Genomic DNA, 22,022 nt, shown 5'->3' on the forward strand with positions numbered 1-22,022 from the left:
TTGGTTTGAGTTTACGGTGGGTAAACAATAAACCGTCCATTAATGGTGTAACTACTTTTTTACATAGGAAATCAAGTTTCCGTTTCACTTTATATGGACGTAAACATAGGATTATGTACGCGGATAACTAGATTCGTGTTAGGGAGAGTAAAAGTGTGGATTGAAGTCAGGTTGAATGAAGAGGCAGATTTGTATTCATTAGTAACGTCAATTAGAATAACCATTTGCTAGATAGCTCATCAATTATCCTCGCTCTCAACGCTCGTTCATTCATTTTCTATTCTATTCAGATTCTGTTGATGGTGAATGCCGAAGTAGTCCTAGTCGAAACGAAGCTACTGAGAAGAGAGTCGATTTTCATTTTTCATTTTCGAAGATTTCGGGCCCTGCTTCCACCACAGTGAATAAGAGAACTTATTTTGATAACCAATGCCTACTGTGATTCTAAAAAACTCAAAAAATGCCGCAATGACACCGTTGCCACTTCGCTAAGGCGATGTATTCGTGATAAAAGATCATGACAAAAAAAAATAACATTATATATTTTTTTATCAATTAACCGCATTTGTCTCGTGAACACTCAATAGGAATTCTTCACATTATCTTATTTTCATAAATGCGCACACTAAAAAACCCATTCCAAAGTCAATAACTGCATCCACGATTCTAACCTCTAAATGTTGAACCCCTTCTCCTCAACATCACTCATTAGAGTTCGCCCGCACAGCAACAGCACGTGCAAATGCGTGCCCGACCCGTGCAGTCGACCATTCCGCGACCCCATTCGGCCGACTTTCTCGACTACGAAGCCCGCAACCCTACCAAAACAAAGCTCAAGGAAGAGCCGGCTCGGGCGCCGCGACCCAAATCAAGCCTGGACATCAATCGTACCCCGGACAATTACTACTACTCGGAAGCGAGCTACGCTGAGAAAATGCGAATGCAGAGTGCGTCCTATCTTCAGCGTACCAATCCCGGTGGGATATCTGGAAAGATGAGAGGTGATGAGACACAAGGTAAGCGAATATCTCATCGAATAGCGCATTACCTTCATTCAAAAACCGATGACCGATGATTTTCGCAGGAAACAACTCCAGCACAGTCCCCCGGGATGCGTACTACTCTGGTCGGATGGATTACGGAGACGAGGTGCATCAAGGATCGGCTAGTGTTCCCCGTACCCAACGGATGACCGTGAGTCAGCTGAAGAAACATCCCTCCCAGCAGGAACAATTTCTACGCTCGGCAAGCGCTCGACTCCCTCGCAAAGAGGACGATCCTTCGGTAAGGGATGGCGAGAGGAAGCGTGAAGAATCGATGAAGCGACTGCTGGAATGGAAGCAACGAATGTTGCAGTCTCCGCTAACTCGCAAAATATCTCAGCAACAACAACAACAGCAGTTTGGAATGGCCTCGCCTGGTTCGACCGGGAACCCTTTCCTAGCGAAACCTAGCCATATAGGAGTAGACGCCAACATGTACATGGAGCAGGATAAGCAACCGCCGAACCAACAGCAACCACAGCGATCTGAGAGCAAATCTAATCTAGAGTACAATAGCTATTCGTCTGATGATGAAGGTATGTTTTCTAGCCTTTTACTCCTACCTATTGTAGAGCATCTTTTTCTCTATTCTCGTCATATTCAGTTAGCATTGATTATTAACCCAACGCAGATCATATTTATTTCTAGTGTATATTCCGCACTAATCCAGGTAACCTTTTTTGAGTTGCAGTACCAAGCCATCTCTATTACGTGTTTTGGACTACAAGTTGTTAAAGCTCCACTCTAGATCTTCCGCCCTATCGAGTAACACTGCTTAGTCGCGGCTTTCTTTCTTCGTAGCTAATACCGTGACAGACAAATATTCTGGATTTGCTTTGAAAAGCTGGTTGTTCGTTTATTGTAATGAAAATTTTAGTTTTGCTTCCCTTTCACTGCGTTCTTTTGTCACTTTCTAGTACTGTACCAATGGACTGGCGAACGGATTAACAAAATGACCTTCCTGCCGCGTAAAAGTTGTTCTGCGTAAAGCCCTCACACAAACAATCATCCATACTCACAAAACAACAACACAACTGAAAACATTGCTGCCGGTACGGAAGTACACACGCACTAAAACACGAAACCATAGCTCCTAAAAGCAAATCCTGAATCCCGAATTGTTGTAATCGACGATACGCGAGTTTTCCTCAAAATTCTACTCACAACCACCTACCCTGGCTGACATAACCGTAGTTCTGATGGTTTTTTGTTTGGTTTTAGGGGGTGTATGATCCTTTTATTCTGTCAATAAACCAAAAAAAATACAACTATTGCCAAAATAACGTTTTCCAATCACATACGTATGTACTCCTCTGTAGAGCCAACTGTATTTTCCAGCAATACAATTAAAAAAAACAATTCACAAAACCACGCACAACCAATATCTTAATACTCTGTATTATCTGTATTATATTACCAACCCCTAGATGGAACAGAAATTACGCCGGCAGGAAGGTCATCCCAAGAAAATGTTTCCGCTTTCGCGAGTGCAGAACTAGAAAGTGGTGAAACTGTACCCGCGGCTGAGGTGTCCGATTTAGCCCCTAAAGAACTCCTCGGCGAGAACGACACGGTCGATAACTCCTCGCACTCGTCGTTTCCGGTACTTCCGGACGATGACTCAAATATCTACGAGAACAATTCGATCGCGGTAATGTCTCCCAACAAGAATGTCGAACCTTTGGCGAACAGTACTTTTAAGGAGCGCATGCTTCCACTCGAACCAGACTCGAAGTACGTTCCGGTTTATGACCACAACGCAATACTGAAGGCACCCTCCGCCCAAAGTCCGGAAAAAATCAATGACAAGAGTGAAGCAATGACAAATCTACCGGACCGACGAATTACTCTGGCCGACGACGATGACAATGACCCTGACAACGAGGAAGCGTCTTTTGAGTATACCGACGAGGACTTGGACGAAGCGCTGCAAGCGGATACCTCCGAAGAGGTTGAGAAAAGTCGACGTGAAGAAGATATGCAACTGCTTGACGTTAGCAGTGACAATCAGTCGTTTTATATGCCAATGGCTCCCAAAAAACCGATCCTGAACAGCGATGCTTCCGACCTGAAGTTGACCGCGATGGATATTTTGAACTCGATACAGAAAGGTACCACTGCGGTAAGTGGCTATCAGGACGAGAACACTTACATAGAGATGACCAACGGGTTGAGTGGGAAGTGTGTCTTTGGTGATGATTTGAGATCCACCTATGAAATGATCATGGTTCAGTCCAGCAGTCCTCCGAAGGTGGATCAAGAACCGCTGTATATGGAACTATCGCAGCTCCGTAGCAACAGTCTGGAGAAGAAAGAGAAACAGCCTGATGGGATGGAATCCGCCACAAGTACGTTGAAGAAGAAGCATTCCGAGAGAAGTACACTCACCAAAAAGCACAGCAAACGTAACGATCTTCCGGATATACTGAAATCCAATTCTAGTTATCTGAAAAATGACGATAGCTCGGATGGTGACGATGAGCCGGTGAAGGATGCGGAGAAGATCAAAATCAAAGCGGCTCGATCTAGATTCAGTCTGTCGGACACATTTCGACCGGCATCGTATTATTTAGGTGCGAGCACCGGTACACCTATGGGCGATTGCATGGACAGTTCGGACAGTGAGATAGTCTCACCGCCACCGATCCCTACCACTGCGCTACCTCTGGATGAGCACAATAGTGATGAGATATTTTTGTCGGAGAATTTTGACACGGTTAAACGACGCGGCGACAACAACAACAAGGGTTCCAAACCAAACTCGCGCTGCTCAATGCTCAGCGCATCCGATCATCGTCAGCCAAGCCAGACTAGCCTCTCCGGATCGATCGATAACAAGTCCCAGTCGGGGAAGAATCACTACGACTCGAATCGGTCCAGTTTGCAGAGTAACCTTTATCTGGGTAGTTGCTACAATATGGAACGTTACGATAATGGGTCGAACACGTCGTCCGATTATGATTTGTACAAGAGAATGAAGGCGGATACTTCGGGGGATGATGTGAGTCGTAGGACTTCCACATCGTTATCGGAGACTGAATCGATCGAGTTGAGGCGGAGCAGCTCAAAAATGGATCTGCACAATCGATTGAAGCGGAGACCCATTTCCGAGGATTCGTTGAATGAGATTCGAGCGCTTGGAAGTTTCGCTATTGACGAGACCATCTCGAATGCTAGCTTCGATCAGTATTTGGGCAACTTGGAGAATGTGTACGTCAACTCGGAGAAGGACAGCAGCTCGTGCAGAATGAGTTGGATCAATGATAGCTTGACGAATCTTCCGGCGCTTGATGAGTACAAGAATGGTCACGATAATAATATTTATTATGAAAATGTCGAGATTCAATCGCGCTGCAAGTCGACTACGGGCAATCGGACGGACGATGATTCGAAGGCGTTCTACGATTCACTGGAAGACGTTGCGTCCTCGCATGAAAAGATCACTTTATCACCGTTGAAGGAAAGAAATCTTTCGATCCACGATGCACGGTGCGAATCCGAGGATCTGATGGCAGCCGGCAGAAGTAATCTCAACATTGAGATAGTGGATTCGGTGACAACGATGTCATCGATGGATTTGGACCAGAGAAGTTCCTGCACGGTGTTTGATCTGACGCAGACCACCACTCCGGCGCACAGCAGGGGTAATAGTAATCTTTCCGATTCAGCTCCATATTATTATTCGGACTTACAGAGTCGAGATTCCTCACTGTCAGATATTAGTAAATTGACCGATATGAGCAGAATTAAGTATCCGTTGAAGCTGAACAATCAACGGGATGTTGGGGTGAAGAAAACGGGTATTTCACATATCCATAATCCAATCAGTCATGTGAAGGCGGCCAATATTCTTACGGCGGCGGAAAAGGATCATGAGATAGATCAGCGAAATATCTATGAATCGGATCGAATGATCGATAAGAATGTCAATAAAATGTTGGAGGTGTCTCTCTCGAGTGGAGGTAAAAACTATTACGCGAACAAAATGACGAACAATAGGCCGCCTAGCCAGCTCGAGGAAACGGCTCGAATTAGCGGGGAGGTTAGTTCTTCCACGTCGATTTTAGCATCGATCTTGAAGTCAAGCAATAGTGCGAGTAGCAACCAAGTGTTGGCTGCGCTGAGTAATCAAAGTGCATCGTCCAAGAGTAGTTTGAATATTGCCACCGATATGTCTGCCAGTGGCGATCAGTTATGGGAGGAAGACAACTTGTGGCGCGATAATCTCCGTAGGGCTTCTCACATGCACGCGAAGTCGATGGAAAGTTTGGATCATTTGGGGGCGGCAAGTTCGTCGATACAGTCTAAGATATCGACGTTGAACAGAAAGCATTTGCAGCGACAGATGGGCAAAGCAATCACACGTGACGTGACGTACGTAAATGACGAGCTCTTGACAAAGACACAACTTTCGAAGAAACAAAAACATCCAAACGATGATAATGACGTTTATGTAGAGTTAGCAAACACCGTGAAAGTGACCGACTCGGCCACATCCGACGCTCACTCGGATGTGTACGAAGTGCTTCGAGATGAGACAAAATACGACATTGACAGGGAAAACATTCGACAGTGGGATCTAATGTCTAGTGGACTGGTTAATAGTGCAAACAAATGTCTGGAATCGTCGGAGGAAAGAGACCTATATCGGAATCAATCAAACAAAGAGAAAAGTACTAGTCGGGAGAGTACGCTGAAGAAAAGGAGGAAGAGTTCTTTGGGGATGGATGGGTCATTTCAGTCCGTCAAGGGTATAGTCACTAGTGCACCTAAACCTGGCACGTTGATCTGCCCCACTGGTAGTATTGAAGCTGCTAGTTCCACCAACATCGTCGATAGCAATGAATATACGCCAAGTCCTGGGTCCAGCCATGTCTTTGCCACGTCGTCGGATGCACACGTTCACAAAAAGCACAGTAACACGACACACTAACGTAAAAGCAAATTTTTATTTTTAAAAACAAAATTTAGACGGAATGCACAGATCGTTTGAAGGATAGATTCATAAGATTCATACTTAAACTCTAAGCATTCCATTAATCCGGTAAGGTTAACAATATTATGTTGTATTTATATGTTTTTGTTTGTAAATTAGTAAATAAAAAGCCAAATTATCATATCGAAGCAATCACAAACAAATAGAGAAGAAAAATGAAACGATACAACGATAAAAAAGAATCTAGACAAGCGTACGTAAGTGATATGTAACTGAAGTTAACTTTTTCCAGAATGTATTGTAAATACATATGTAAACTACAGATATAGCGTGTTACTTTTGAATTCAGACAAACACTGAACAACTCACCAAAGCATTCGACGACAAGCTCCGCGAGTTTCAAAGGGGAATCTTCTTAATACTTTCAGCCTCTATTTCAGTTCGCAACGTGAAAAACATTCCCAAGGTGTCGTTGACGGTGAAGCCCGATCCGTCGGATTGCCGAAACGATCCGAGAGTGCGCCGATATTACGATCCCGCACAAACCGAATATTTCTACAAGGAGCAACAACAGGAGGCCTACATTCGGCCCGATATAAGTTTCGAGTCAACCCACGATCTTTACACACAGGCTCAGTTACAGCGAGCGCAAGAAATCAATCTTCAGCAGCATTACCAACTGCAGGACATCGATCGTAGCTTAGCTGCTATGAGTCAAGAATCTCCCGGAGATAAATGGCCTCCGATGAATCAACAACTATTCACACGAGCTCCCTTGACGGCCAGCCACGACAAACTGGAGCTACGGGTAAGTGTTAAAGTTATGATTGAGAAATTGCTTTCCACAACACCTCCTCACATCAACCATCACAGGAATTCCACCCACCTAATGAACCGTGTTTTCTACAGACCTTGGAAATGTCCGCAGGAGACTTGCTAAATCGAACGCACGAAGAGCTTGTCTTGCTGCTGATACAGCTGCGACGACAGAACAGCAACACGGCACGCTCCATTGAGCAGTGTTGCACGAATATACACGATATTCAGGTTGTTTTGAACAATTGTTTTGTTGTTACAATTTTTTTTCTTGCAATCCACTGGCTTCCACTGGTTTCGGGACAAACTAACACACAAGACTATCAAAATTACACACTAACCACGTCACAAATGATCACAGATCAAAATTTTGTTGGGTCTAACTTTTACGGGAAACAGCACCGGTATTTTTTGGCAGTTGAACAAGACCTGAACTAATGCACTAGCAACAAATGTCGAATATGACGCGTGGAATTCAAAGAGCGATTCAGCACTGATTTTTCCGATACTTCCAGAACTCTATACGCATATCTGATGGACCGACACGGGCGGAAAACCTTGCCCGGCTGGAGGCTTTGAAGAAACAGCTAGCGGAGTTGGAGAAGCAGTACGAAAAGGAGAAGCCGCTAATCAATTTGGTGGACAATATGGTAAAGCTGGGCACACTGTATCGGGGTGCTCCCGGTAAGAAGAAGACCCATTCGTCCGAATCGGCTACACTCGATCGGTTGGAGTTCAACCAGCGAATCCAGGAGCGGCGATTGCTACAAGAAGAACAGCGCCAATGGGATAGACTCAGTCCAAACCACGTTGAGTTGCAGGTAGAAAATTATTGTTTGACGAAAAACATATTTCATGACAACTCGTCCTAGGAGTTGGCAATACCATCTGAGATTGCAGTAAAACTTTGTGGGTGTATGAACATTATCCACTAACCAACTTTGCATGCTTGAAATCTACAAGAAAAATCTAGAGGGCCTTCTCTAAATTTTTTTCCTCAAATTTTCACAAAAATGTCTGGCTTAAAAACAAATTATTTTAAAAATCTGAATTCATGGTTCTCACAAATGGTTTTAAATTTTGGAAAAATATATGAATAGCACAAACACTATCCAACAAGTCATCCACACATCATAAATGGATACGTTTTTCTTACAACTTTTTAATGTTTTCTTTGAAAAATTGAAACTGATCCAAAATTTATTTAACCGTTTGAGAGTGGTTTGTTACATGGCAAAATTTCCAAATTTATCAGTCTCGTTCAACATTCAAAGCAGTGGACTTCTCTTGTGCTGTTTATTTTGGGTCATCAAAAGGATTTCGTTTCTTCTGGTTTTTCTTTCGTCGTCGGCCTTACGCGCGGGAACGTTATTGGTGATTTTATTTCTTACTAGTTGACCCGGCGAACATCGTCTCGCCTGATGATTTTTGATATGAATACATTCGAACATTTACATTTTCTTACTAAGCACGATCTTGATTTAAATCTCAGAACCAGTCTTCAGAATGCAACGCGGTGCTGATGTGTAATATATTTTTTGTACTCAGTTGAGCTCTCACTCATCGTATAGACATGCGCTCTGGCGAATGAGCACGCTCCGAAACACAGATCAAATGTTTTGTTGTCAGCACGTTTTGTGCTCCGAGTTTTGCGTCGTGATTCGCGCCGTAATTTGCACCGTAATTCTATACTCATTCTGCTTCTCTGTTGAGCTATTTTTCTCCACACAAGCGCATACGGTTGGTATGGACGCGCACTGTTGTTTTCATGTTTTGCTTAGAACTTCGCTTTGGGCCTTCCATTTTTTATATAGATAAGAGATATAGGAATGCGTTACTCCGCCAGAAAATCCATTTCCACTTTCGAACAAAGATTAATTTTATTAGCACAAACTTCGAATAGACTAACAACGCTTGTCATGATGTAATTGTGGAACATATGGGAATTCAATTTTCCGAATTTTCTAATTTCTCTTCGGACAAAATGAAGACGGCTCAAATCAGACCATGCCTTCCTCGGATTTTGTGCTTACCAACACATTTGGCTTCCATTTTCATTTATAAAGATATTGAACACGCTTGTCTCCGCGAGGGATGACATTTACGCTAATCTGAAGCATATGGAAACAACTGCAGCTCTCCAAATCATCAGCTTTTTCAAAGCCAATCATCTAAAAAAAATTATAGGAAGTTGTGTCCAAGACACGACCGCATTGTTGACGTAGGACTACGCTGTTATTTGATTCAAGTCGCGTGTTCATAACTTTGGGTATTGTTTTGAAACATTGGTGACTCGAAGTGACACTTCTCACCATTTTGCGCTATTCGCAAAAGAAACGTTAATATTACTGATGCGTCCACAGATCAATCCGAAACGAAGACATGTGATGACGCAAAACAAGCAAGAACAAGTTATGTTCATTGCTTCGAATACAGAACGAGACTGAAAGTGTGCCTCAGCGAGATCCAACATTTATACTCTAGGCAAATATTCCCCATCGTTGCTCGTCGATAAGTTGCTCGTTATGAGAAAATGGAAGTGCTTCTAGTTTTCATTAATTTAAACCATTTGCACACCAAGGGATTGTAATGTATAGCATGTCGAACAAATCTTAGAGAAATTCCGGTTAGTTTGGTATGTAAATCGCCAAAATCTGTTCGCGGCAAAAATAGTTATCAACGTTAACTTTATTTCATAAAAACGTGACCTGTTTTCTGATTTGACACCCTTAACGAAAGACGTAGTCCTACGTCAAAAAAAGTTTATTCTAGAAAAAGTGGGAAATGGTGAGACGTTTGTGTAAATCTATGCGTGTCGTTCCAAACTGCCATAGCTCTGTCGCGTACAATGTTGTATGTCTCGTTTTCCATCAAAATGCAGTGGTTGGGATTATCAAGAATACGCTCATAAAGCTTTCGTACCCTCGTTTTAGCACGATGTTCCTGTTCCTGAGTTTGTAGGTTTCTGCTACTTGTAGGTTTTCAAATCATGTCACTTCTTAGTCCTCTGGATCATGTCTATGCTGGTACCAAATTTTTTGGTCGAGTCACGAATAGAGGCAGATTGTTCATTGCTCATAATTCACGACTTTTTGGTCCAATCCGGGCTCAATAGAACCAGGTTTACGTCCACTTCTTGGCAGATCCTTCGCGGAACGCATTGCCAAACTTTTCAATTATTCGTTTCGTATTCCCCAGGTGAATTTTAGTTCTTCTCGCGATTTGATTTGATTGTATGTTACAGCTTTCCAAAAATGTTTCAATCTTTTTTTCAGCTTTCAATTCGCAGGTCACTTGTTGCAAACGTGCTGTTATGTTTTTGCCAAGTAAACAACACATGCTGTGAATACACGTCCAGAAAATATGCACCCGCTTGTGAGTGATAACGTATCAAATGTTTGAGATTACTTTTCGATACACTCCTTAGGACTTTTTTTTTAATAGTCGTCTAGAGGTTTTTTTTTTGAAGAGTTAAAGTATGTAAAGTTTCTTGAATGCCCAATGTTCTACACCTACAAAGTCTGAGATGAATTCGTCAAAACCAATTTGTTTCCGATACTGATGCACGGTTGATTTTCCAGACAAAAGTTCAACAACTCTATCAGATCGATCAGCTGCTGCAAGAGGAATCTGGCACGCTGCAAAGTCTACAGCGGGACAAAGAGGATCTAGAACGTGCCCTTGGTGGCTTGAAGGCCAAGCTAATGAAGGGTGATGCACCGCCTATGGCGGTTGAAGCCGCCCGACAGCAACAATACAGTCTGGAACGTGAGCTCTCCCAAGTTCATCTACTTCTGGCGGAGAATTCGAAGGTACTTCCGGCTCATGCTTCGGCGAAACTCACACTGAATATATTTTTTTTTTTGCAGAAACTAGAGAAAACAGTCGCCGACAATGCTCGGTTGGAGCAAGAGTTACTAGTGTTGCGTCAAAAACTGCAAGCTTCTCGGGATATTCGTGGATCGCAGGGTACACTGGCTAGTGGACAGGACGGGCAGTACGTAGGGTCCGCCACTGCAGTGTTGGAGTCCGAGCTAAAGAGAGTTCAGCGATTGGTTGGTAATATGCAGCGCCAGCGACAAGAGTTGAGCCAGGCGGTTCGACAGCTGACCGACAACTCGGATACGCTGTACAAGCAGATCAACAAAAACGGCGATAGCAGATCATCTCTGCATGGAACCAAGCGATCACTGAGCACTTCGTGGATCGAGACCGATTTGGACTCGATGGTCAGTGCGGATCACAGCAGGAACGAGAGTACTTCATCGCTGAATGTGTCAACAGATAAGCAAAGTTCGATGTACGGCAGAAACGAACATGATCGCTCGGAAGGATTCGAGCTGTGCAGCGTAGAAAGTGACGAACTGTTGGAAGAGTCCACCGGTGGACCATTTGGCTACCAAGACAAACAGGAAATCAAGACAGTGAGGATTGTGAAGCGTGAGTCTGAACGAAGACATCGGGATCGGGAGAAAGATCGGAATAACACTTCGACGCATAGTTTGGATCAGGTGCTGGAGGAAGAGGCCCAGATCTTTGAGGATTATACCAACTATCACAGATCAAAATCGTTACCTAGGGGTTACGAAACGCACGAAGCTTTCGTACAGAATCAGGATGTTCAATCGTACGCCAATAATTTGAAGGATTATTACAGTATGACTGCTAACAGTAACAACAGTTACCCAGTGTCAATGATCGATCGTAAAGCGGATCTGTACTCGGGATGCGATCGACAGGTAAAGGCGGCATCCACAAAACCTGGCAACTATTCGTTGAGTAGGACCGTGGATGGGAATCCCGAAATGCCAGGATTGCGTAATAAAACCGAATCAATACAGAGCTTGGCTATCTCCGAGCAGAGTCCTGTATTCCAGAGTGAAGCGGCCAAGCAAATCATCCACGAGATGGTGAGTAATGGGCCAGAGCAGCCACAACCGCCGATCGGTGGAGGTGGTAGTGGTGCGAATGTAGATCGCCAAAAACAAAAGGCAGAGCATGTGTCCCAACAGAACAAACACCGTCGATCGATCCCGAAGGAAAAGCGTCGACATCACACGGCACCACATCACGTCAACGCGAAGCAGATCGAGATTATGCAGAGTGAGAATGATATGAATAAGAATGTAACAGTGTTTGTCATATTTGAAGTTCGAGAGTTATTGTTGAGTTTATGTTTCAGAATATCAACTGGCGTGCGCGTGACGATGTTGACTTGGAGGTGACACTGAGGCCACGATCCAACGCTCCGGACGTTGTTCGATCTGCCATAGGACCACGGGAGAAGATTTCCGAGCACACGATTGACAAGTTGCTCGCAGCGCCGAGTAAGATCTTGATTCCGGAACGGTACATTCCGGAGCAGGCACCAGAGCTATCGCCGGAGGAGAAACGTCGCCGCCAAGAGAAAGTGGAAGCCATCAAAAAGATGCTCTCGGAGACTCCAATGGCGGGCAACGTAAGTGTTTTGAAGGAAGCGCATCGCACCAACACTGATCTGAGAACATTCTGTTTCGTTCATAGGACACTTCGCCGAATCAACCGGCAAACGCGGAAAAGAGACAACGAGAGCACCTGCTTCAGCTGAATCAGATTCTAGCTCAGCAGGTTATGCAAATGAGTAAAATTGTGGCTGGTAAGTGTATCGAGCCGCGAAGGTCTCTGCACTAGTAGCGTTTTGGGTCGCTTACACAAGTTGTATTCAACGCATTAATTTCGATGTTTGTTTTGATTCTCATGAAACGACTTTATTGTTTTATTATTATTTATCATTCTTTCGTTTTTTTCTCATTCATTAGGTAACCCCCCGTACCATGCTACTAATGCACAAAAGTAGTACTCTTAGTGCCAGCCGCACTTTATATTGTACAATTTTTAGTTGTTTATTGGATGCCTTCTACATTTTATGTTTGTAAGCGGCTTCTAGTTTTGTGTTTGACGGAATGCTAAGCCAAGTATTGATTACGTTGTATTTGTGAATTACTATTGCTCCTCTAATGCCATCTAAATGTGTATCACTCATAACAATCAAACGAATCAAATATTTTCCTACGCTCGCTCCACCAACCCTCGAAACAATCGCCCCCAACGAAACACAGATGATAGCCCCAAGGATCCAAGTGCAGGTTTGTTTCACGTTTTTACACACGAGCAGTTCCAAATGAAATCGATCAATGACAAAACATGAGTATTTTTGATTCGAATGAAAGTTTATATTCCGTTTGGGTTGGAGGAAATATGAGTTTTCCATAGCAATTGGAAATATTTTGATTCAAGGGTAACTTTAGAAAGGGCAAATCGATTTTAGTAAGAGAAATCTTTGATAATTTATATCTCAAAAACTATGAGTGGTACCGAAGTAGTTTCTTAGAAAGAGAAAGAGTATTGATGTTTGAACGTGGGAAAAATATACACATAGAAATAAAATTAGTACTCTGTTTTCATTTACGAAAACACTTTTATTTGCAATATATAAAATGTGTATTAGTAAATAGGAAATTTCTTAGAATTTTTGTTCGGGGTAACTAGCCTGTCCAAGTCTCCTCGATTATCGGTAAAACGGTAATACCGGCGATTCCTTTGTTGAATATCGTTTGCATAAAAAAATGGACTTTTTTCGGATGACAATAAAAAAACTAAGATAGATATTAGAGTTTGATAAATTCCCCATGGAAGGTAATTATATTAGTTTACTTGCTAAAAAAATTCTACGTCCTTGCAGCCTTCCGGCAGTTAACCGGAACATTCGCCATGGTGGACGAAAACATGCGTGTAGGCATGTTTTTGAGTTGTTTCTTTGTTTTATTTTTCAATTCCTTCTCAGTTTTCGCGACAAAATTGTTGGAGTAGATCTTACGCTTCAGGTTTGCCCAGGAATTCTCGATGGGACGCAGCTGGGGGACGTTGGGCGGGTTCGCCGACTTGGGTACCACATCAATATTCAGCTGCTCCATCTCCTCTAACGATTGCTTCGAGTAGTGGGCCGACGCCAGATCCAGACAGAACACCGCGTCTTCGTCCTTATGGTATTTCTTGATGAACGACGTAACTTCCGGCAGGCACATCGTACTATAAATTCCCCGTTCACGGCCAGTCCGGAGCTAAATAAGAGTGGCTTTGATATCCCCTTCTCGCTGCTTGTCAGCCTCAGCAGCACCATTTTGGGAAATTTGGTGTGTGAAATAAACTTCACTTCGGAGCTCACTTCCTTCGTGGGGGAAATAAAATACGAAGTGAGATAGTGAGATAGGTTTCGTCATCCAACACCATCGCCACGTCGCGATTCGCTGGGAAAATCGACTTGACCATCTCATTCAGCCGTTGCTCCGAGACCAGTGGACGTGACTTCCGCTTCCTGACATGTATGTCCATGTTCGCCAGGTACTTTTTCACTGTTTGGCCGATTACACCGACCTCCCGGCCAAGCGCACGCAGCGATGAAGCCACTTTTCCCTCGATCTTCCTTTTCAGCATCCTTTGGAGCTTCTTGTTGCTCAGGGTCGTCGCGACCATCGACGCGTCGGCCGTCCGGAACCAGGCTTTCCTTCGATGCTCTGATTGTTGTCCAATAGTGCCAAGATGTTGTAAATGCCGGAACTGGCGTATCCGACGTCCACAAAGTGCGGCACGATCGGAGTGGCTTCACTGTTTCCGCCATTACAGTTAGAGTTCGACTGATAGAGCTGTCACTTTTTTTCTGCTGACTCATGGGTTACTATGATTGATGCTGCATGGGTTGTTTCGTTAGTGCGTGTGAAGGTAAACCCATGAAAAATCTGCATTTTTTGTCCATTTTTTAATGTAGGGGAAAAGGGGGGAATTTGGACCACCTAAGCAAAAAATGGAAATATTAGTCCAAACCAATACGGTCTAAATAAAAAATGTCACATTGTATATTAAGCTGCACTTGTTTTCTCTCAATAAATCAATGTTTAATCATTATATAAAGCTTCAATCTACCAAATATATCATAAAATAAAAGAGATGATTTTTGGACATTAAAATTTGATGCGGGGTGATTTGGACCGTCTGTGGGGTGATTTGGTCCAGTGTGTGATTCATCGAAAAAAACATACTTATGTTTATGTAAAGTATTTTGGGATAATGTTACAATCAGTAACAATGTTTTGGGATCGATACCAGGTGTTTTGGCCAGATTCCAGACCAAAAAAAGTTGGATTGAGACCATCTCGAATTCTGCATGAATCTTTTCACTGTTGGTCGAGCATTTCCAAACATTTTTGATGCTTGGTCAAAGAAAATCTGTTCTCGATGGCCTTAGTTGCTCTTTCAAGCTCCTCCTTCTTCCAACGTTATCTGTCCATCCTCTTTTTGTAATTCAGCGGCATCTGGAATCAACTAGACCAAAAAAAAGGCTCAAACCTGTAGGACCAAATCCTCCTACAGAAACGTGTCCATGACACCCCACACAACACGCAAAAATTAAAATGCAATTAATTTCATTTACTGTTATCAAACTTACAGTTTCACTACATCAAATTGTTTCTCTTCTGTAGGCGAACAGAACTGTACTGCACAATACATGGAGAGTTTGTTTAATTAGCGGGAAAACCCTTAAAACCACTATCGGAAAACTTGCTAAAACCACTATCGGAAACTTGCTGTGTTTATGCTACCGTTTCCCTCTACTTGTGAAGTTTTACCAAAGTTTTTTTACTTTAGGTACATACGGTTCAAAAATAGAAGGAAATGGCATTATAGAAAATCCAAGTTGAGTCGTAATTTTTGAAATAAAGGGGTGGTCAAAATCACCCCATATGACCAAATCACCCCATGTTACCCTAAACGTTATTTGTGTTGTTTGGATTTCAACTCGTATTGATTGTGTAATACGAATAATATGTTAAAAGTTTGTATTCAGATAGAGGAAGATTTTTCAATATCGCTACGTTTTGTATTCGGCCTGATTCTACGCGGCGTGTGATGTGAGGTGACAATTGTCACGTATGTCACGCGATCCCACCAGGCTTATGCCGTGAGAAATCTCACTTGAATGAACTCTCACCGTATTCCCGCTCCCAAATCTACGTGACGATTGTCACATGAATTGGGATTTCTAGGTGACAATCATCGATATGATTTGAGGTGTCGACAGCGCATGAAAACTTATCAAAAATGGAAAGTAAGCATCATTTCTGGTCGTAAATAACCCAATAGTATTGGTATTGTATATATTCCATTTTTATTTAATTTTCACAATACGTGTGACGAATTGCGAGCAGTTTGTATTTCTTGTGAAAGCGGTAGTGAGTATCTCTCGATCGGGCTAATGAGCACTCCGGAAATCTTTCCATTATATGAAATGAATTTATTTTTTCTACAATATATTTATTACATGGGTGTTATGTTTAATCTATCTAGTAGCGAGCCATCAACACCGAACTACATATCCATTCCAGAAGCCGTGGTAAACATCGAAGCCGGAGCCGGAGCAACAATTAAACAGTGAGTACGCAGGAAGCAGCAGCAATTACGATCAAAACAAACGAAAGCGTTAAACTCTGTATGATGCTAACAACCGTTTCCGTCTGCTTGTTGGACGAACTAAATCCTAAACAAATGGTCTGATCTCTCTGAGCGAAATAAATAAAATTCTGGGATGCCAGGTGTTTTTTTCTCCAATTTATGCGATGAAAATCTGAAATATCTGTAAATATGTACTAGCGTCTGCAAAACTGGCCTGTTTCGTTTATCATTTGAAACCAATAATGTTTTGTTACTATTTTAAACAGCCTAAAGCAGGAATAAAAGGTTGTGACAAAAGTTAAATGTTTGCAAATTCTTAGACATATGTGCGAATGCAGCATCTCTGATCTGATTTGGCAACCAGCAGAATGAATACCTTGTCACTTGCTGTTCATCCTCTCACATACATAAAATGAACCTCTCACGGCATCCGATACGACTGTAGGAATAGAGTGAGGAAAGTTGCGTGATGGTGATGTGACAATTGTCATCTCACCTCACACGCCGCGTAGAATCAGGCCGATTTACCTATATGTCTTCAAATGTTTTTCAGCAGCTACGATGTGTGTGTGTGTGTGTGCAAACGAGTGCGTGCGCGTGTTTACAGGTGTGTGCGTGCGTGTGTGCTTGTGCATGTTCGTGTGCGTGTGTGCGTGCGTGCGTTTTTTTAGTGTAATTTTATCTATGTAATTTTTACATGAAAATTTAAACAATTTCCATCATTGAATTCTATGACATTCTATGTTGTTTGTCTTAAAGTTTTTAAGTATTTTTTTTCGAGAAAAGCTAAAAATGACATAACTACATAATTTTGGACAAACAATGAAGAAAAGGAAATTGTCAAAGCTTTCATTAAAAAAATTTTAAAAACATTAAAAACTATTTATCAAAAAAAAAATCAAAATTATTTTGAAAATTACCATTTAAAAAAAAACATTAATACAGCCATTCCATGCCAAACCGATATAGTGGTTCTCCGATTTTCGTGAAAATTTGTGATTTTTTTCTTTTTTGCAAAACATTTGACCAGTATTCTTTTGATTTTTTCATTAGGGTGACCTTTTCTATTTTGGGGTTGTCCGAAAAATCAACTTTTTCCTCTTTTTTCCAAAAATGACTTTTTTCAAAAATTCATAACTTTTGGAATACTAAACCGATTCAGATGATCGACATATCAACTTATAGACAATCACCTGGTCTTTTTTGAAAAAAATGCTATACATGCAGAAAATTCGAATTCTGCTCACGTTATTAATGATTGCATTCGTTTTTTTATTGTTTTCATAATCTCGGGACCAAAGGTGTTATATTTTTTAATATTTTTTCTGGAAAGCTGAGGATTTTTCACATAACATATGTCAAAACCAGAGAGGCGTTTTTTTTTCGTTTTTGAGTTATGATTTTTCAAACTTAACCGATGGTTCGAAAAATCATTTTTTTCTTCTTTTTTCCAACACAAAAATTCATAACTTTTGATCTACTGGACCGATTCAGATTATCGACACATAAAATTATAGCCAATTAGTTAACCTTTTTCTAGAAAATATTAGACTTTCGAAAAAAAAAATGGATTTTGATTTCGTAATTATTGTTTGTTGTAGTTTTTTATAGTTTACATGGTTTCGGGAACAAGGATGCCATATTTTTTTTTTTCTTGAAAGCTGAGGCTGAGGCTGAGGCTTATTAGACATAATATATCCGAAACTCAGAGATGTGTTATTTTTCGTTCAAAGTCAACATGTTTTCAGTCTTCGTTCAATATTTCTATGCGACTAGAATTCAGTTAATTGACAAATGTGTCATTTTTTTCAAAAAAAAAAAAAACTAGCTAGCTAATTGGCTTTAATTTGATATACCGATCATCTGAATCGGTTCAGTAGTTCAAAAGTAATATTTTTTTGAAAAAAAAAAGTCATTTTTGGAATGAAAGTGAAAAATGATTTTTGGATCATCGGTTAACTTTGAAATATCTTAATCATAAACGAAAAAAAAACGCCTGTCTGGTGTCGACATATGTTATGTGAAAAATCCTCAGCTTTCAGAAAAAATATAAAAAAATATAGCGCCTTTGGTTCCGAGACTATGAAAGCAATAAAAAACGAATACAATCAATAATAATGCGAACAGAATTCGAGTTTTCTACAGGTGTAATATATAGTAGTAAAATAACCAGGTGATTGGCTTTAATTTGATATGTCGATCATCTGAATCGGTCTAGTAGTTCAAAAGTTATGATTTGAAAAAAAAAAGTCATTTTTGGAAAAAGAGAAAAAGTTCATTTTTTGGCCAACCCTGAAAAAAAATTTAAAAAATACGGGTCAAATGTTTTGGGATATAGAACAAAACTACCACTTTTCACGAAAAACTGAGAGCCACTATATCGGTTTTGCATGGAATGGCTGAATATACGAATATTACACAATACCCACAATTCTCTCATACATAGGAAGGAGGGTACTGTAACTTTTGGTAATTTTTATAAAAATTTTAAGAAAATATGTTTTATAATTTCAAACTTTTAAATATATTAAAATATTTAAAATAATTAAATTTGTGTATTTTTGTGTAATATATAAAAATTCGATGTTCCACAAAGTTTGTCAAAAATAGTTTTACCATCTTTTTATTATTTTTTTCGAATTATTTTTTGAATGTTCTACATGATTTCTATTTTATATGAACAATAAAAAAAATTAAAAATACATATTTTAGATATTGCAAATTGAAGTATTTTTCTCGTGAATAAAAAAAAACATCCCTCCCTGATTGTATATTTTTTTCATGTTTTAACATCAATATTCTACCACTCTTCCTAAGTCATAATTTTGGTACGACTCATAGTTTTGAGATATAAATTATCAAAGATTTCTCTTACTCAAATTGAGACGTCCAATTGAAAAGTTACACAGTTTTTAAAATCTGCATGTTTAGATCGATTTCATTTGGAATTGCTCACACAACAACAGGTGGTATTACATTGATCGACAAAAGGACAGCACACTAGAACAGAATTGTTCATTTAATCTCAGAAAATCTCATGCGCATTGTTCTGTTCCAAAATTGAATTTCGTTGGCATGTTTTTGAATTGATTCTTTTCTCAATTGTGTCCATCCGAAAAGTTCCGCGTTCTCGCTATCGTACGAGCAAATCGGGCAATTTTTGGTAACATGGAATCTCTTTCTCTTTCTAATTTAACTTTGAAACACAGAAAACTCGATGGCAGTACTCCCATCCAGCATCAGCAAGCTAAAGAAAACACGTGGTTTATTCAGAAGCCACAGCCGCAAGAGCAGCGCCTCGAATGATGACGATGACAACTATCGCAGCGACATGGAGGACGAAGAGGACGACGATGATGCGGAATCGCCGCCGGAACCGTTGCCACTGTATCAGCAACGTGAAAACTATTTCACATAAACACGGCACAATATTATGCTACGACACCAACAATCGCTTCCAGATGCGTAGAGTACAACTAGAAGATGCTATAATTGCTGTTGAAGTGTTTTAGAACTAAAGCTGACCACCATAAACGTAACCGGTTGAATTGATTTATCCGTCCATCATCGGTTTGCAGATAATTTCGCCACATACATGAGAGAACACGCAGAACACTTCCACAACCACGCATATCAGAGAATAAATCGAAGGGACACCAACTCTTACTTTGCAAAGCATAGGCCGCGTTTTAGAAACATTACGGAATGTATCGTACTTTTAAGTTCAAACCGAAATCCAGTGCAAAACAAACGGAATATTTTAACAGCCAACCAACCAAACTGCAGCAATAATCTCGTCTCAATCGATCAATTATAGCATTTAAAGTCGCGATCAATCGAAGAATATAGTAGTAGGAGCAGAGATAAAAAAAACAATAGATAAGCCTAAATACTGACGTGCAAATTTAGACAAAATAAAACGTCAATTGTGGTGTACTTACCGATACAACAGCATATTTGAATGGAATTACCTGCTGCTTATATACTGAATTAGCAAAACATTTCATTGCGAATGCCGTAGAATAGGGTTTATCGAAATAATACCAGTAATATAACCAAACATTACAAGAATAACAAAGTTATCTTCAGGCTAACGTTTGCTGCCAGATGCATGTGCGGTGAGAAATTCGAGAACGTGAATTTGGCTGGCAGCTTGACTTGGCTTTGGAATTGTTTCGACGAAGGTTGGCAATCAACGAAATGTGGCACAAGCGTTTGGCAGCAAACCAAACTAGTATATTCGTCAATTTGAAGCAATTTGAATACTAACCGATTACCATTTGCTCAATTCAATCAGTACTAAAAAGGAAACAACCAAAACAATTAGGCAATGAAAATTAAACTACACACTTGAGTAAAAGTAGCTTAATCCCATTTATACAGAGTAGTGTAACTCTTGATACCTTACCCTTCATGTAGAATCCATCAGTATTAGGTTCATGAAAAATTCGCCTGATAGATCTGAAAGGCATTCAAACAGTAAACAATATACGCTGAAAAAAACACACACATCATACACATACACAGAGATAACCAAAACAGGGCCTAACTTCGTAGTAGCAGCGAATGTTTGCATTTACAGGGTGTAATCTTTTTTCTAACTAAATTTTGATAGCTACTTATTACAATTGGATAGGAAATGATTGCGAGAAGCGATCTTAACAACAACAAGGAAAACCATACATCATTATGAATCTTTGCGAAGGCTGAAAGAGATGCCACAGAAAAAAGTAGCTCAGCTCGGCTTTAAATGCATCTTTAAATGTGCGCGCGCTATTAGACGTCGATAACGACAGAGAATGAAATCCATGCATATCATCATCACCATCATCAATCGTACACACGAAAAATAAAAACACATAATCAATTCATGCTTTGCCCAAACCGCGAAGCAGATTGATTACCGCTTTGTGGTTATTGAACCGTTTAACGCATTCAATTATTCGGCCATATGTGGAACAACAAGGAAAAATGAAATCAATTAGCAAACTTTAACCTCGTTAAGAGAAAATCTCATCCAAAGTGTTTTTCTTGTTTTCGAGTGGTGATGAACTCAAGTGAGAAACGCGATCATGTTGATCTTTTTTTTTGTGTTTGCCCCCCTCGTTTTTGCTCACACACAAAACAAACAATTTGCCATACTTAGCATGAATGAAAGATTATTTTAATATATTTGTTTTAAGGTGCTACGTAGATGATTCGAGCGTTTTTATTGTTTTTCCTTTCTGTCCTGTTTTAATCACCTAGAGCTAGGCTCGACATACAAATATCACCATTCCGAGAATATCGTTATGCGGAATCTATCGTTGAATAATGTTAATTAAGTAAAACAAAAAAAAAACAAACAATACAGAGTTAGTATTATACGAAAATTACTGTTAAAGGAAAACATGAACATCTAACTAATAGGGTATAAAGCTATGTAAAATTTGGAACAGAAACGGGAGAGAAGATCATGAACCTCGTTTTAGCTTAATTTATATGCAATCAAATAAGCTAAGTTACAAGCAGCGAAAGCTCACACATTGTTCATATTTATGGTTAAACTTGAAATATGGGAAATAAATGAGATAATAAAACCAGAGAAATAACGATAAACATGCACACATTCACACGTTGCAATTACCACATTAACTTGAAAACCACAATAAAACGTCAAGAATGGGAGACAACAACGATGCAGAAACATTTCATTGATGGAAAGCCGTTTGCAAAGGCAAACCATAAGCAAATAAATTACT

The 22,022-nt window shown here is 40.5% G+C and overlaps 1 protein-coding gene across 16 annotated transcripts in view; it reads left to right on the top strand.

Annotated features, from left to right (window-relative positions):
• Positions 1 to 21,626, top strand: part of LOC129763206 (putative mediator of RNA polymerase II transcription subunit 26) — a 57,313-nt gene extending 35,687 nt beyond the window's left edge. For 8 of the 16 annotated variants that reach the window (XM_055762078.1, XM_055762076.1, XM_055762071.1 and 5 more), the window contains 3 exons: positions 713 to 1,016; positions 1,085 to 1,579; positions 2,471 to 6,401. In XM_055762078.1, coding sequence (XP_055618053.1) covers positions 713 to 1,016; positions 1,085 to 1,579; positions 2,471 to 5,976 — 4,305 coding nt within the window. In that variant the 3' untranslated portion in view covers positions 5,977 to 6,401. The other 8 variants (XM_055762075.1, XM_055762073.1, XR_008740831.1 and 5 more) reach the window with 7 other exon arrangements.
• The last annotated feature ends 396 nt before the right edge of the window (positions 21,627 to 22,022 follow it).

Source organism: Toxorhynchites rutilus, chromosome 1, assembly GCF_029784135.1.
Source record: "Toxorhynchites rutilus septentrionalis strain SRP chromosome 1, ASM2978413v1, whole genome shotgun sequence".
NCBI lineage: Eukaryota > Metazoa > Arthropoda > Insecta > Diptera > Culicidae > Toxorhynchites > Toxorhynchites rutilus.